Genomic DNA, 18,597 nt, shown 5'->3' with positions numbered 1-18,597 from the left:
ATCATACACCTTTGTGTTCTTTCCTGTATTAATATTGTGAACAGAATTCAAATATAAGGATGCCATTTGCTTAAGTATTATGGCAGAACAGAGTAATAAATACAAGAAAATTAGTAAATAAAACTAGTTGTTATATACATTTTACATTTAATACTTTATAGTTATTACTTTAAGCTAATTAATTTTTTTAAATAAATATAAAGTAGGTTTTATTACATAAAAAGCTGCATACGGAAGTTGATTAAATACTGCAATGGAAGGTCAATAAGTTCATAGGAATAAAAAGAGTTACTTAGATGGATTTGGCCATTTATCAAATTTTCAAAGGCATCTCTCACACACATTATGTTCCAAAAATACACACACAACTTTCCTAGGTCCAACCCAAGCTTCAGTGGATATTTTCAGGGTTCATTTGCAAACATATACAAAAGAGAACTTTCAGACTTCGGAATATACAGCATTCTATGCCTACTTTAAACTGAAGGATGGAATATTCAGGTTTTTGAATGATGTGGGACTTTTGTGAACTGCCGTGAAGCAACAACATACCTTTAGTTCGCACTTGATGGCTTGCCTCAATCTCTTCCCCACATTACCATAAATAAAATTTTCATCTGAATATTAACACATTATAACTACATACGAATCTAAAAGAAATAGTTGCCACAACTATCTGACGTGACTCAGCAGTGGGCAGTCATCTTAGCAAGAAGACTGCAGGGAGCCACCAAGACAGTGGTCCCCCTCCCAAACCCACAAAACAAAAAAATAACAACTTCGTGTGTGTGAATGTACTCTTGAGCACTATCCTTTTCCCCATACCCAAATTTTATCAGTTTGAACTTATCAACAAATAACATTTCACAAAAGCCACACAGTACTGTACACACATGGTACATTCTTTCTGCAAATACACATACCATTTCTATGAACTTATTTACCTCCCAACAGCTGCCACCAAACAAGGGGCAAATTCGTGTTAATATGATATGATTATGAAATTATAATATATAAACATAAAAACACAATATTAAAAACCATATAAAAATTGTAAGAGAAGCTTTCTAATCTTAACCTAGCTTGCACCAAAGTGACTAGAAACTAAAGGAATTATGTAAGGAACATGCAGAATATTTTGGAACATATAAACATGGAACAAATTTAACATTCTAGTTCAAAACCATATTGCAAAATTTGCTCCCATTGTGGTATCAAGAAACATTAGAACTTGTAAAACAAATTAAATTGTTACAAAACTCATAAAAACTCTTGCATATTTTATAATACAAAACATATTTGACATTTATGAACAAGATGATTGTGATCCCAAATTTTACAATTTGAATATTTACCAGTTATGTATATACACAGAGACCAGCTTAATAAATGAGTGTGGTACAATTCACTACTGGACATGAAGCATATTAAATACTCTAAGATACTTCCTCAAATTAATAATTGGACCAGTAAAAATTTATTATATACCAGTATAATACTATTTCATTTCACAAGTAAGAATTTACTAGACTATTATACTCAAGGTTGATTGAAACAGACCTAGAAAATAGACAAATCTACAGCCAAAACATGATTATTCTCCCTAAAGGCCTGGTATTTAACTTAATATTTTATAATTCTTTCCAAAAAATGCTTAATGATATTCCTACATCCTTATTATAACTGACACCTAAATAACTAGCTTTCAATCTCATATTTCATTCATACAACCCTATTTTACAAATGCAATTTTCCCTATATAAATACATTTCTTAGAATTATATTGCACACACACAAATGCCCCATCCACTTCCCCATTGATAATACAACACACTTATTCCCTCAAACTATGAAAATTCAAGTGATACTGTACTTACAAAAAATTATTACAAACAAATTTTTTTAAAATATTTTATGAACAACAACATATTCCTGCATTTCATTATTAATGTGATTAAACTAAAAAATATATAAATTTTCGTAAAAAGCTTAAGCTCTTTGGAATGTTAGTACAGTATATATCTCGATAACAGAATATAGAAATAATAGAAACCGAGTAATAAAAGAAAGAAGATGGCATCCTAAACACTAATGCTACTTAAAATGACAAATCTGTTTGCTATTAAGATTAATTCTGGGGGTATTTTCTCATGGCACGCGACAGCAAACCAAGTCTGTCATTTATGTTTTCCTTATGGTATATTACACAATATTCTCATATAGCTATATTATAGGACTTGCACATTATATATTATTTTCACTAGGTTTTTATTATTAATTAAATAAATTCATAAACTTAAATGGACTGTTTACCAATGGTGCTTAGTAATGTGTAGAATTTTGTATATATACTTTGTGTGCATCTATGCATATATACATGTAGGAGAGAGAGAGTGTGTGTGTGTGTGTGTGTGTGTGTGTGTGTGTGTGTAATTACCTAAGTGTAATTACCTAAGTGTAGTTACAGGATGAGAGCTACGCTCGTGGTGTCCCGTCTTCCCAGCACTCTTTGTCATATAACGCTTTGAAACTACTGACGGTCTTGGCCTCCACCACCTTCTCACTTAACTTGTTCCAACCGTCTACCACTCTATTTGCGAAGGTGAATTTTCTTATATTTCTTCGGCATCTGTGTGTGTGTGTGTGTGTGTGTGTGTGTGAGAGTTAGTATGTGAGAGAGTGTGAGAGTTAGTATGTACGAGTGTGTGAGAGTTAGTATGTGAGAGTGTGTGAGAGTTAGTATGCGAGTGTGTGTGTGTGTGTGTGTGTGTGTGTGTGTGTGTGTGTGTGAGAGTTAGTATGCGAGTGTGTGTGAGTGTTAGTATGTGAGTGTGTGAGTGTTAGTATGTAAGAGTGTCAGTGTGCGAGTGTGAATGTGTACTCGCCTAATTGTTCTTTGAGTTGAGCTTTGTCTCTGTGGTCCCGCCTTTTAACTGTCAATCAACTGGTGTACAGATTCCTGAGCCTACTGGGCTCTATCATTTCTACATTTGAAATTGTGTATGGAGTCAGCCTCCACCACATCACTGCCTAGTGCATTCCATTTATTAACTACTCTGACACTGAAAAAATTCTTTTTAACGTCTCTGTGGCTCATCTAGGTACTAAGTTTCCACCTGTGTCCCCTTGTTCGTGTCCACCCATGCTGAAGAGTTTGTCTTTGTCCACCCCTGTCAATTCCCCTGAGAATTTTGTAGGTGGTTTTAGGTGTAGGCGGTAGGTGTAGGTAGGTTTTGTAGGTGGTAGGTGAGAATTTTTGTAGGTGTGAGAGAGTGAGTATATATATGTCGTACCTAGTAGCCAGAACACACTTCTCGGCCTACTATGCAAAGCCCAATTTGCCTAATAGGTCGAGTGATTTTCTTAATTTTCAAAAAATTCTTTCCAATTGATTTATTTGAAATATTATTATTATATTATTTTAAGAACATAAATTATTGACTTTGTTATGTTTGTTTAGGTTAGGTTAAGGTAGGTTAGGTAGGGTAGGTTAGGTTTGGTTATATATCTACGTTAGTTTTAACTTAAATTAAAACAAATTAACTCATATATAATGAAATTGATAGCTTTATCATTTCACAAGAAAAAATTACAAAAGTATATAAATTCAAGAAAACGTGGCATATTCGACAATTCGGGCCTTGCATTGTAGGCCAAGTACAGTACTGCACTCTGGCTACAACATATTATATATATCTATCTATCTATCTACAGTACATGTGAATATACATATGAATGAAAAAAAGCAACACATTACATGTCAGGCATGACCCTACCATTAATATAATTTCTCCTTATCCTGAGTGTGGACATGTTCTTTAGAGCAGCGGTCGCCAACCGGTGGTCCGAGAGAAAATTTTGTGGGTCCACAGAAAAATCTGGACATTATTTGCAATTTTTATGTTTTATTAATAATCAAACAAAAATAACATTTTAAGAAATTCTTATACTGTATTCCAAATGTTTTGTTTTATTTGTGTATTGTATGTAACTGTATTTTCTTTAATTGTTATATTTAATGGCATCAAATACTGTAGTTTGACTTAAATAACTATCATTTCTTGTTTCATTTCAGATTCGAATGCAATAAACCCATAATGAGTGAAAAAAATTAAAGGATTATTTTGCATTTCTTTAGTTACAATATCTTTTGTAGTATTAATGATAATAGTATTACTAATATGTGTTCTTCACTTAACCAAGTTGATCAATGATTCAGAGCCTCCACAGTCTTAGACAGACACCATTAGGAAGAACATTCTAACTGGAGGTGGAGAAAGGAAAAACACTCAAAATATCAAGAAAATATGATTCTCACTACTTGAAATTTGGATTTATTTAAGAACCTGGTAGTGAGCTGCATCCACAGCCACTTTGTGTTGTGTATTATGAGAGTTTATCCATTGATACCATGAAACCTTCGAAACTCTATAGACACTTGCAATTAAAACACCCAGATTCAGCTAGGAAACCACTTGAATATTTTCAAAGAATGCATGAAAATATGCAAAAGCAAGTAACAAAAGTAACAAAAATGACCGTTGGAGATAAGTCTATTAGTGGTCCATGGGATTTAAAATTATGAATTTACTGGTCCGTGAGGTCCGAAAGGATGGCGACCACTGCTTTGGAGCAACAATTAATCCCATATCTGTACTTGTATCATCTTGTAAACTCTGACAGTCTGGTAGACGAACAGTCCACAAAGACTACCTGGTAGGAGACTAGTCGGTAGGTGTGTAAACAAACCAGGATTTACTCCAAGTGTGAACAGTACCTGTATATCACCATGTGAACTATAGTGTTACATGCTTTTCACTGTGGCATACAATACTCAAAAAAATACTACAAAGCAAGATAATTAAAGAGAGAGTTTCTCGTTGTTGTTCACCTTAAATGATTTAGCAAGCATTTTATAATATGAACTTAAGCAATGAACAAAATGCAGTGCAGTTTAAAAATGTAAAAGATTGTCTTCTTTCTAATTCACAAGTTACCTAAAATCTTTAATAAAGCAATTTGGCAACATTCAAAATTTTATACCGAAATCATTACTACAAATACTTACCATATAATGAGTATATTGTTTCTACTACAACTTGGAGAATCACAACTATACAAGAGATCACAAATGTTCCAAATGTGTCCCAAAAGTAAAATGATAAAATTAGCTTTATTCCTTTCTCAAGACTGCATTTGTTATTAACAAATGATATATATAAATAAAGCTGAGCTGCCTTTATTCACTGTTAAACAGAGATGAGATTTAAATACAGTAAGTGATCTAGTGCTTATTAGGTATACAGTAGAACTAATAAAATTAAAAGACCTGAAGTCAATGTTATGATTTAGCTGTTTGACTTTATGTTGCATGATACATCTCTGTTGAAAAGGCAAGATGAAATTTAAATGGAACACTTAAACACCTGAAAAAATGGTTAACAATTTTGATCAAGGGACCAAATGGAGACGAGCAATAAATATTTAAAGCCAAACTTAATGATAAATATTCTTTGAATGTAAATTACTTGTGGCTGCTGCTTGATGTGAATGAATGAAAAAACTACGTTTGAGAACATTCCCACCAACTGAAAGTACAGGTTAGTAGTAATTATTAATGTAAGAATTGAACACAATTATGTGATTGCTAAACATTTAAAACTATTTCAAAGTTGTACAAAATTTCATTATAAAACCTGCATAACTTTACTGTGACCCTAGGTAAACACTGCTCAAGAACACACACAAGATACAGTACACATACTCTGGGGTGGAATTTAAATTTTATCTGTCATAAACCAGCTCATCATCAGATGAAATAATGCAACATTAGACAAGTTCTTAAATTTTTTCCATTCATATACCATACAGCATATATAATATCGTACCTGTAAACTTCATATCCCAGATTTTATGCAGTGCGAGGCTCCGAAGAATATAAATATTGTTGGAATAAGTTCACATGAAAAATAATATTTAAAAGAATTCACAAAAATATTCTCATATCATCTAGACACACCTAATCAAAACTATTTATAAAGTAAACTATGATGCTTTTGGCACATTTTAAAAGTTAGCATCTATCCAAGACATAGCTGACCTTCCTTATTTAATTTAGATAAAACTTTAATATTTGATAGATGTAATGGAATATGAAGTAGCTACTATGCAAGGCATTAATTTTAAATATATACCATTCTGAAGGAACACCTTTGGTTTTACCAGAGCTTAATTCAACAAAACCTGTTTTTTAAGCTGCCAACAGTATAGGATAATATAACATATTAATTTGAAAGAAATCCTAAAATTATTTCAGTCATCTGAGTCTTACAATCGAGCCCAGAGCTTTAAGGAAAGCATTATGAATCTTTCCGCAGGTAGTGTTGGATGCCTTGAGAAGATAACGCTGCATCGGGTAATACAAGTCCTGCCTCAGGTCCTGGCCAAGCTTGTACTGCAAATTTAGTCATATTAGACATTTGATTTATTTTACCTAATATTAGATAAACAAGGCAAAATAGCAGTCTTGTATTCCCAAACAAATTAGGAGTGGTTAATTGGAATGTTATATACAATGTGTTTCAGCAACTTTGATGCAATTGTTCCCTAAGGAACTCCCCATTTCAAACTCTCCTTACTTGGTCATACTTGTTATAATACCACAGTTCATCATAAACATTACAAAGTCTTTTCTATGGGAAGCCCTTTGTGGTTCCCTGAAGAAATACACAGAGATGGTTCCCCATCTATCAAGTAACATCCGCAATGGAGTTTTGAGGCCTACTGGAGACCAGAGCCAGAAACTGGATCCTCACCAAGGCACAGGGAGTGGTGACATTTCACCACCACATCACTGGCAAGGCATTCAGAAAGTCAGCGGCACAAAACATACCACTGCTGGGTTTAAGACAGACCAAAGCCTCGAAATACATCTAATGAACTCCACCAACTAAGTAAACCAAGCATTCTCAATGGGGCAATATGGGGGACGATATGTTAGTGTCATGACAAATAATAGTATTGACAGCCCAATACAACACCGCATTTTAAAAAACCAGCATCAAATACAATGATATGCCAATTTCTGGGTGAGCCCCAATGGCTCCCTGTAGCTACTACATTGATATAGTGCTAGACAACAAGGTGTCATCAGTTGCAGAGTTCTTATTGGCCTACTGGGGACCACAAGCCAGATGCTGGCCCCCCTCAGAGAGGCACAGGGAGCAGTGGCACTATGAAAAGTTCATGTAAATTTATTCAATTCTGCCACCACCAAGGGAAAACACCCAGAAAGTGAGAAAAACAAAAACCTGCTTGATGGAGTTCTGGGAGTAGTTCTACTCCCCAAGCCCGGCCCAAGGCCAGACTTGACTTGCGAGAGTTTGGTCCACCAGGCTGTTGCTTGGAGCGGCCCGCAGGCCCACATAGCCACCACAGCCCGGTTGGTCCGGCACACTCCTTGAAGGAAACAATCTAGTTTCCTCTTGAAGATGTCCACGGTTGTTCCTGTAATATTTCTGATGCTCGCTGGTAGGACGTTAAACAACCGTGGACCTCTGATGTTCATACAGTGTTCTCTGATTGTGCCCATGGCACCTCTGCTCTTCACTGGTTCCATTCTGCATTTTCTTCCATGTCGTTCACTCCAGTACGTTGTTATTTTACTGTGCAGATTTGGGACCTGTCCCTCCAGTATTTTCCATGTGTATATTATTTGGTATCTCTCTCGTCTCCTTTCTAGTGAGTACATTTGGAGAGCTTTGAGATGATCCCAATAATTTAGGTGCTTTATCTCGTCTATGCGTGCCGTATATGTTCTCTGTATTCCCTCAATTTCAGCAATCTCTCCTGCTCTGAAGGAGGAAGTGAGTACTGGGCAGTACTCAAGACGGGACAACACAAGTGATTTGAAGAGTACAACCATTGTGATGGGATCTCTGGACTTGAAGGTTCTCGTAATCCATCCTATCATTTTTCTGGCTGACGCAATACTTGCTTGGTTATGCTCCCTAAACGTTAGGTCGTCGGACATCATTATTCCCAAATCCTTGACATGTTGTTTTCCTACTATGGGCAGATTCAATTGTGTTTTGTACCCTGTATTATGTTTAAGATCTTCATTTTTGCCGTATCTAAGTACCTGGAATTTATCACCGTTAAACATCGTGTTATTGTCTGCTGCCCAATCGAAAACTTTGTTAATATTTGTTTGTAGTTTATCAAATGTTTTCAGCAGAGGTAATTTTCATGTTGATTTTTGTATCATCTGCAAAGGATGACACGAAGCTGTGACTTGTGTTTTTGTCTATATCTGATATGAGAATAAGAGAAACAGGAAAACCATGCACAGGAAAAACTCCAATGGCAAAACACCACTTAGTCTAAGACAGGATACCGGGCCAGAGCAACTGAGAGGGTGACCAGGCACAGTACACATTAGCATAAGAACTGGTGGTGGAACAGCAAGCTGACCCAGTCTGCTTCCCTCATCTTCCATAACGAGGGAAGGGAGGTGGGGCAAACTAGTTCTCGCGCGAGTTTCACAAAATTTTGGTAATTTGTTTAAATAGTTCAGGAAGTTCTTTTGGTTGTTTTGAGGCTGTGATCTTGTTTCTAACCAAGCGGTGGTCTATTTTGTTCAGCTTTTCTGACTTTATGGGTGCCTTTCCTTAGTGGTGACAGACATGAATAAATTTACAATTTTTTTTAGTGCCACTGCTCGCTGCACCTTTGAGTGAGCCAGGTTCTGGCTCATAGTCCCTGGTAGGCCAAACAGAACTCTGACTGATGGCACCTTGTAGTCTGGCACTATCAGATATAGTAGCTTCAGGGAGCCAAAAGGGGTTACCCCCAGAAAGCACCACTTTGCTGTAACAGCAAAGCACTGGAGCACAAGCAGCAGAGAGGAAACCAGGCCCACATTGCACACCAACATAGAACTGAAGGTACTGTAGCCGGCTAAATGCAAGCTACCTCCCTCCTCTTCCCCAAACGACTAAGGAGGTGGGGTTAATGAGCTTGCACTAGTTTGGAGAGATAACTGTTTACATAGTTTGGGAGTTCTTAAAGCATTTCTCGATGATGCAGTCTCTAAGCCAGCAGTGATCTGTCCCATTAACTTTCTGGTTGCTTCCTTGGTGGTAGTATAAATAAATAAATGTGATTGCTCCCTGCACCCTCTGAGGGGAGGCCAGGTTCTGGCACTGGTACCCGGTAGGCCTACAGAGCTTAGCAGCTGATGCAACCAAGTAGATGGCACACTATTAGTGATAATAACTTCAGGGAGCCACAAGAGGCTTCCCCCAAATTCTTTTTTTCTGCACACCATGAAGGTTGTTATGGAATAACAGGCATGCAGCCTAAGAGTTAAAGGTTGCATACTGGGGAAGGTTAGACAATAAACCTAACAGGCTTCCTTTCCCAAACAATGGGAAGCCAAAACCAAACAAGGCAATTGTATTGTGCTTAGAACTTATTAATTCTCTACTTAAAGAACTGCACCACCTACATAAAGTCTGTCAAACACAAGGTTTACACCCTTCATTACTATCCAAAGCTTCATCATCCTCCATCACACAATGCTGGCATACACCTACATTAATATGAAACCAGTCACTCATCACACCATTAACCCATACAAACACTATTCTGCACAAGAACTTTTTAAAGCGTTTAATAGAACTCTACCAACTATATACATATTCTACATGAACTACATCACTCTCCAGAGCCCTACTCTCTTAACTCTGTTGTTTGATACTTTTTAAAAATGTTGAAAATACTTGTCAATAAGTGAGGATTCTCATACTAACCTCTTCCCATGCTCGATAAACAGCTCTGAATGCTGGCTGCTTGATGCTGTGGAAAGTGCCCCGGTTACCATGCAGAACAAATATACCTCGTTTCTCTGCTGCTTTGCAAACGCTCATGTACATACAGTGATCAGGGCGCAGATTGTATTCACACCCATACACATACAGCTTGTCTGAAAAGATAAAAAAACAAGCATTTTAAGTAATGACGTGCTTCTTTTTGGTAGAGCCCCAGTGGCTTCCCGAAGATTCCTTTCTAAGATCGCTCCAAACTTTTCCTGATATCAGCCACTGAAGTTATGTTTGACCTACCAGGGATCAGAGCCAGAATGTGTGTCCCCGTCCCCCCACCCAACACTTATAGAGGTGCAGGGAGCAGATGACAACTCGACACCACTTCAGGAAAGCATCCAGCAAGTCGGTGACGCTTTACAGACAACTTGAAGAATCACGGAAAAACGATACCTCAAAACTGCCAAGCAACTCAAACCATTACCATGAAACAGTAGATTCACTCAAACCTATCTCAAACTGTTTAAAACCAATAGTTGCCACCAGGTAGCCCAATCTCCAGCACACAGCCAGATCCCCAGGTCAGTTATGGAGCTGCTGCTGATAAACTCCACCAACAAACTGATGAACTTTGACAGGAGTGAGGGAATTGGGGGAGCCACCGGGGCTCTTCCAGAAAGAGGCATTTATTACATTTTAGTAGAGTGCCCCGGTGCTTCCTGAAGCTACCACAGAACAAAAACATGGGACTTATCAGGAAGGAGGTGAGATGGCAGGTACTAAAACTAAGGAGAGAATCCAGGCTAACTAAATCAAGACATGGACTAAGGCAACACACAACCGAATGGGATCAGAAACATTAACCAAACACCAGGTTGCCAGCACCCTGTTAGAAGACAAACTGCCTAGCCTGATTATTAGCCCAGAACACGTTGGAAAAGGCAACCACCAAGGCAGTGTACTTACGAACATCATGGTCTCATAGGTAGACCACAGGCTGGCTACACTTATGACACTACAGACGACCTGGGAAATTTAAGCCTTGGAACAGGAAACCAAGGAAACGGTAAAAAAATAAAAAAAAAATAAAAAAAAAGGGGGTCCACCAAAGCAGAACGAGTAGAACAAGACAGTGGTAGAGGCCAAAACCGTCAGTAGTTTCAAAGCGTTATATGACAGTACAGTACTGGAAAGACAGGCCACCACGATTGTAGTTCTCATCCTGTAACTACACTTAGGGCGAAAGATCTGCGTGTTTTGAAGGGAAACCAGAGTTACACTTAGGTAATTACACTTAGGTAATTACAAGAAGCAGTGAAGAGCTGCATCCAGACAACAAATGATGCAACCAGATCCATTTCTGAACTTTGGGAAATGGACTGTGTCCAGAACTTGCAAACAATGTACAGTACTGCATTTTCTGATACCATTCTCTACTACATACCTGTGTGACCAGATTATTTTTATCTTCTACCCTCAATATTAAATACACAAGTTCTTAAAATATACAAATACTGAATGATGAATGTGACCTGAGGTAAAAGCTTACAACATTTCACAAAATTTTACTTAACAATGAACATATTATTAGAAGTGAAGGAAAGGACTGTGGATGCTTATTTCACTAGGTTAAATATTTATGTTTAGCAAGTTACTAGACAGTAGAAATTCTACATAATTATTTCAGATGCTTTCCCGAACAGCAATCTGAGAAGGATTGTTATATTCAATGGAAGTTTGCAAATATATCAGGAAATGCTGATGAGATATGTACAGCAGTAATTAAGTAGGACTACATTCTTGGTGCATTAAGTGTTGCAGAGTATCCATGAAATTTCATATTTTATCAATGAAAACCAAGAATCTATTTATACTAATATTTGTTAGGTACCAGTACTTATTATATCTTATTAATGATATCTGTAGGACTTACCTGGATGATAGTGGAAGATAATATTGATAATATCTTGATCGCCCCATGTAATAGCATGTTTATAGTGTTTGTAAATTGGAACCACATACTCCTCCCATCCAAACTTGCGCAAACGAGTTAAATTCATAAGCATTACGCCTGAATTAACACCTGCAAACATTAAAACGTTAAAAGTTTATGTAAATGTAGATTTCTGTACAATATGTGCAAGTGAAATAGCTAATAGAGCATTATTGAAAAACTCCACATTGTGTGCAGCCCCTCGGTAGCTCCCAAACGCTTAGGCACTGGTACTATATTTCCCACCAATCGTACCAGATTCTTTTGACTTGCAGGAAATATTAGAAAGCAGGATCAGAAAATGGTTCCCTCAGAGGTGATGGGAGCATAACTTGGGGAAACTTGCCCAAAAAGTCAGAAAAAACACAACATACCATTGCGCTTAATAAAAAAGATAAAATTAAAGAAATCAAGGAAAACAACAGCTGACAATGTATAAATAACTCTAGCTCTTATTCACCCGAGCACCACCAGGTGGCAGCTCAGGTCACTCAATTACAGGCTGCCACCCTCGTGTGTGACGAGCCGCTTTGTATAGTGTCACCAAACCCCATAGGAAAAGATAAGAGAACAGCATAAGGACAGGAAGCTACCAAGAGGTCGCAGAGAACATAGCACTTCATTACAGTCTATGTTCCTTTCCTGTCCTAATCCCCTCAGTAACACCTCAAAGCTTACTCGCAGTGGTACTTCAGATGAAAATGGCTTTGTTGAAAGGAAACATTGATAGAACCAGTATAGTTCTGGGATAGAGCAGAGCATTTGAAATGTTCTGCTATTTGTTTTCTTTGCCTACTGAGGGAACGCCATTCTCATTCCAGTTTGTGTAGTAACTGCTGAAGACAGAACCCCAGCCTAGGGACCAATAAATATGTAAACAACACGAGCTATGATTTCCTTTAGCTAATGAAGTCACGATCAGCATAGGAGGCAATATAATGTCATGAGGACTAGACCCCCCACAATGGGTTAAACAGAAACCAAGGCTCCTCTTTGCCATTCACTGGAATCCTGGAACTGCTTGAGGAAACCAACAAAAAGGGATCAGGGTCAGAGCTCAATGACAATCGAGAACAAAGTTGGGGCAAAGGAAAGGGGTTGGATTTTTTTTTTCCAACACCTACACCATTGGTGGGGGTTCAGAAACCAAATGATGAGTGGACTTACACAAAATGTCCACTGGGTGCACCGGAGCACCTAAAGAGAAATCCGAGGTCTCGCTACATATATGCAAGACCAACAAACCAATGTCCTTGGATATATGTATGTATATATATGTCCAACAAACCAATAAAACAGAGGTAGTGCCTCCACTTCCATAATAGTGATGGCCAGGATGAATGCAAGAACATGCAAGATAATTATAATTGTTCCAAACAAATCTATGGTAAATAACCTTCTGGAGGTGCAGGAATGGCAAGAATCATGCTGAATTTAGCACAGGGCAGCAAAGGAATCAAGTCCAAATATATAGTCACATAACTCCAGAATTTGAGCTCAAGGTCAGTCAGTGGTGCTTGGCAAGACATCACGAGGAAGACTGGCTGCCTGGGGCTCCGTGGGGGTTGGCCCACCACCTGATGGCATACAAAGGCGTTATTGGGGGGAAGCATTGCACTTATTCCTGCTTTGTTTGATCTGAGGGAGCATGATCTCTAAGGAAGTGGGGATCTTTGATCCCCCACTTCCCCCACCCTGTGGATAGGGGGGAAAGTCTGAAATAATAGAGAAGACGGGCATGTCTATGTGGCCCCGTGATGCCAGTAGCTAAAGCTTGGGAAGCTACTGAGGAGGCCTGCCCAGGAAGAACAATCATACAAAAAAAATAAAGGTACTGTTACCTAGTCTACCAAAGTATGGATGCTTAGCAAAACGATTGTACCATCCAGTAGCCAGATCCTCATGTTCAGGAGCCATAGCTGCCATATGAGATGAATTCATAGAATAGAAGTGTCCCCACAGTTCCTCAAGTGGTGCTAGGAAGACAACATCAGTATCTACATACACCAGAGCATCCACATCTTTTAGCAATGACTGGAAAGAAAAGAAAAAGCATTAAAAGTAATGAAATGCCAATTTCTGGGTGAGCCCCAGTGGCTCCCTGAAGCTATCATACACTGATAGGGTACCATCTACTAGGTTGCATCAGCTGCAGAGGTCTATGGGCCTGCTGGGACGCAACCAGAAAGTCAGTGAAACAAACCACTGCTGGCTTCAATAGATTGCAGCCTCTAAACCCACTGAGAGAACTCCCCCAACTATTTTTAGCATAGAGCAATCTCAGCAAGAGAGCTTCAGAGTCTCTGCAGGTCTTCCTCCAGAAATTACTTTAGCATTGTCAATAGGACCAAGTCCTGTCTAAATCAGAAGCCATCTATTTAAAATCAATAAGTCAAACTATTGCCATAACAGTACAAGCTAAGCTCTTATTTTATTTATATTATAATATTATTATTATATATATATATATATATATATATATATATATATATATATATATATATATATACATATATATATATATATATATATATATATATATATATATATATATATATATATATATATATATATATATATATAAAATTGCAGGAATCTTAATTGACTTTGAACATTTATTGGCATCTTTGGCACACATATTTGAGTCCAAATGAACTTTTGAAGCCACCGAGGTACCTTATCACCACAGGACCAATATCAGGTGATAGTCATAGAAAAGACACTCAAGCTAACATTTCTGATTAACTCTTCATTATATTTTCCACAGCCTGAAACGGCTGCAGTCCCCGAGAAACTTGTATGCGAGAAATTAAGATTTCTCATCATGCATGAATAATCCAAAAAGAAATGCATTATCTTTCCAATGATTTAAGGAAAAAGGAGTTAAGGATTTCCAAGGTTCATATGTAAACTTTTATCAAGAGTTGACATTAACTTACAGGCATGAACAGTCGTTGGGATGAACATGGCTTGAAAAGTTTTCTCCATGCTGCTGCATCTTGTCCTGGAGGGAAGGCAATGCTGTGGAGGTTTAAAGATATTCTCTCCCTTACATCTGATGGCCATGATGCATGCTGTAAAATACCACATTATCTAAAAGAACCTAAATAATATTTTTGTAAAATTATACAGTATATACATATATAGTACTGTATATACACACTTTCAACAGTGTGAACATAAACACTTTTTTGGTTCAACAGAAATTGCGAGAGGGCCAGAGATCAAAAGACACAAGAATGGAATTATTATAGAAAGAGGCCAAACCCCCAAACATACCAGCGATACAAAGATGCAAGAAACAACTACACGTCAGTAAGGAGAGAGGCAGAGAGGAACTTTGAGAATGGTATAGCAGACAAATGTAAATCAGATCCAGGCCTTTTCTATAACTTCATTAAAAGCAAGCTGCAGATAAAGGATAACATTCAGAGGTTTAAAATAAGGGACAGATACGCTGAAATGAAAAGGAAATGTGTGAAACATTAAACGAAAAGTTCCAAAGTGTGTTTGTACAAAATGAGATCTTCAAAGAACCAGACACAATAAGAATTCCTGAGAACAGCATACAGCACACAGAGGTGTCTAGAGACGAAGTGAAATAAATGCTCTTGGAGCTAAGTAAGAAAGCAGTTGGCCCAGATGGAGTTTGACCATGGGTTCCGAGAGAATTTGCACCCGAGTTCGGCATTCCACTTCAGCTGATTTTTCAGACATCCCTGTGTACAGGAGTCATAGCAGATGTGTGGAAAAAGGCTAACATAGTTCCAATCTACAAAGTGGCAGCAGGGAAGACCCCCTCCCCTCAATTATAGACCTGTATCATTGACAAGTGTAATAGTCAAAATATTGGAAAAAATAATAAAATCTAAATGGGTAGAACACTTGGAGAGAAATGATATAATATCAGACAGACAGTATGGTTTTTGATCTGGAAGATCCTGTGTATCGAATTTACTCTGTTTCTATGATCGAGCCACAGAGATTTTACAGGAAAGAGATGGTTGGGTTGACTGCATCTATCTGGACCTAAAAAAGGCTTTCGACAGAATTCAACATAAGAGGTTGTTCTGGAAACTGGAAAAAAATTGGTGGGGTGTCAGGTAAGCTAACATGGATGAAAAATTTTCTGACTGATAGAAAAATGAGGAGAGTAATCAGAGGCAATGTATGAGACTGGAGAAATGTCACAAGTGAAGTACCACAGGGTTCAGTTCGTGCACCAGTGATGTTCATTGTCTACATAAATGGTTTACCAGATGGAATATATAATTATTTGAACATGTTTGCTGATGATGCTAAGATAATAGGAAGGATAAGGAACTTAGATGACTGTCATGCACTTTAAGAAGCCACCAAATACATGGATGGCGATATACTAAAGAAATTGTTCACGACTTTTGTTAGGCCAAAGCTAAAATATGCAGTGGTTGTGTGGTGCCCTTATCTTAAGAAGCACATCAACAAACTGGAAAAGGTGCAAAGACATGCTACCAAGTGGCTCCCAGAACTGAAGGGCAAGAGCTACGAGGAGAGGTTAGAGGCATTAAATATGCCAAAACTAGAAGACAGAAGAAAAAGAGGTGATATGATCACTATGTACAAAATAGTAACAGGAATTGATAAAATTGATAGGGAAGATTTCCCAAGACCTGGAACTTCAAGAACAAGAGGTCATAGATTTAACTAACTAAACAAAGATGTCGAAGAAATATTAAAGAATTTACTTTCACAAACAGAGTGGTAGACGGTTGGAACAAGTTAAGTGAGAATGTGGAGGAGGCCAAAACCGTTAGTAGTTTCAAAGCGTTATATGACAGTGCTGGGTAGACGGAACACCACAAGTGTAGCTCTCATCTTGTAACTACTTAGGTAATTATACATTTACATACATATATGTACATGTATATGAATAACATCTGCAAATGAGTCACACAGAACAAGGGATTTACTCTAACAACCTCAAAACTCATTAGTACCGATTACCACTCCCAGGTAGCCTGGCTCCAGCTAGCTAGGAGGAAGGGAGGGAGGGAGGGAGGGAGACAGAGAGAGAGAGACAGAGAGAGAGAGACAGAGTGAGTGAGTGAGTGAGTGAGTGAGTGAGTGAGTGGAAAAAAAAAAAAGTAGTTAGTAAACAGTCGATTGACAGTTGAGAGGCGGGCCGAAAGAGCAATGCTCAACCCCTGCAAACACAACTAGGTGAACGAACACGAACACGAACACACACACACACACACACACACACACACACACACACACACACACACACACACACACACACACACACACACACACGAGTCACAACAAAGACACTTCAGTGTGTGTGTAAAAGGCAACACGTACAGAATAATGAATTAATAGAAAACTGTAAAGTGTAACTTCCAAAATTTTAAAGGCTAATATGACAAGAAACAAAGGGGCCAGGTGTTATTACATCTGGCTTTCAATAGTCAGAAAGGTGGGGGCCCCATGAGCTGAAGTTTAAAAATTTAAATTGCACTTGAATACATTTAGGTTAGTACTTATAAGCATAACAGTATTGAGCTTTATGTCCATGACAGGATACACTTGCATGGTACATATACATACTGTACATATAATGTACTGTCAAATACACAGTTTCACTCCACTCTGGCCTTTTCGCTGCTTGGCAGCTCTTCTACTCTCCATAACTATCCAAGCAAACCAAAAAGTTATTCATTAATTTAACAACATCAACTCTTGCCTCCATTCCCATTGCAGTACAATACAGAACACCCTCCTTTACCAATGATACATGACATTAGAAAAAAAACAAGAGGCAAATAAGATATGTAATACAACTGATTAAATTAGTGGAGAGGGGCGTATCAACCAGACTTGACAATGTTATGCAGGCCAGACATAACTCTGGAAACCTGACACCAGAGTATGCCCTCCCACCACTCTAGTTTATTGTGTTGATAGTGGTGTTGTCTAATGTGGCTGTAATCATTAGTAACATTTTGCTACAATTTGGAAACACTTCACAATTACGCATTAGGCTACCAAAAAAAATAATCACGACAAATAGGGGACCTTTGACAAGTCGCTGTCTTCCTGTCCTTGTCAAGGCCACTAGAGGTAAATACACAAGCTAAAGAATTTTTCTTTAATAATTATTTTTTATATTGTATTGAATCTCAAATTACACTAAATGTTAAAATGAGAACAAATACAAAATTCATAATACAGTACTTAATCAAGTGACCCCACCCACACACACTTAACCCCCACCCACGCGACCATCTCCTCCAACACACACCTCACCCCCTACCTCCACGAACCCACACACACCTCACCCCTTCCCCCCCCCTACCTCCACCAACACACACCTCACCCCCCCCCCCCTACCCCCACCAACACACACCTCACCCCCCCCTACCCCCACCAACACACACCTTACCCCCCCTACCCCCACCAACACACACCTCAAACCCCCTACCTCCACCAACACACACCTCACCCCCCCTACCCCCACCAACACACACCTCACCCCCCCTACCCCCACCAACACACACCTCACCCCCCCTACCCCCACCAACACACACCTCACCCCCCCCTACCCCCACCAACACACACCTCAAACCCCTCCCCCTACCTCCACCAACACAAACCTCACCCCCCCCCCCTCCTTACCTCCACAAACACTCACCTCACCACCCTACCTCCACCAACACACATCTCACCCCCCTCTACCTCCTCCAACACACCTCACCTCCCCCTACCTCCACCAACACACACTTCAAACCCCTCCCC

At 38.5% G+C, this 18,597-nt stretch overlaps 1 protein-coding gene across 1 annotated transcript in view; it reads right to left on the bottom strand.

The window, feature by feature from the left end:
- Positions 1–127: 127 nt before the first annotated feature.
- LOC123745260 (glucoside xylosyltransferase 1) overlaps positions 128–18,597 on the bottom strand; it is a 25,870-nt gene continuing 7,400 nt past the window's right edge. The window contains exons 3-7 of the mRNA XM_045725599.2: positions 14,757–14,891; positions 13,659–13,851; positions 11,758–11,907; positions 9,813–9,985; positions 128–6,454 (exon numbers count right to left, since the gene is read on the bottom strand). Of these exons, the coding sequence (XP_045581555.1) occupies positions 6,317–6,454; positions 9,813–9,985; positions 11,758–11,907; positions 13,659–13,851; positions 14,757–14,891 (789 nt within the window). The 3' untranslated portion in view covers positions 128–6,316. The remainder of the gene's footprint in view (positions 6,455–9,812; positions 9,986–11,757; positions 11,908–13,658; positions 13,852–14,756; positions 14,892–18,597) is intronic.

This window comes from Procambarus clarkii, chromosome 44 (genome assembly GCF_040958095.1).
Source record: "Procambarus clarkii isolate CNS0578487 chromosome 44, FALCON_Pclarkii_2.0, whole genome shotgun sequence".
NCBI classification, from domain to species: domain Eukaryota; kingdom Metazoa; phylum Arthropoda; class Malacostraca; order Decapoda; family Cambaridae; genus Procambarus; species Procambarus clarkii.
This window is presented reverse-complemented; position numbering and strand designations above follow the sequence as displayed.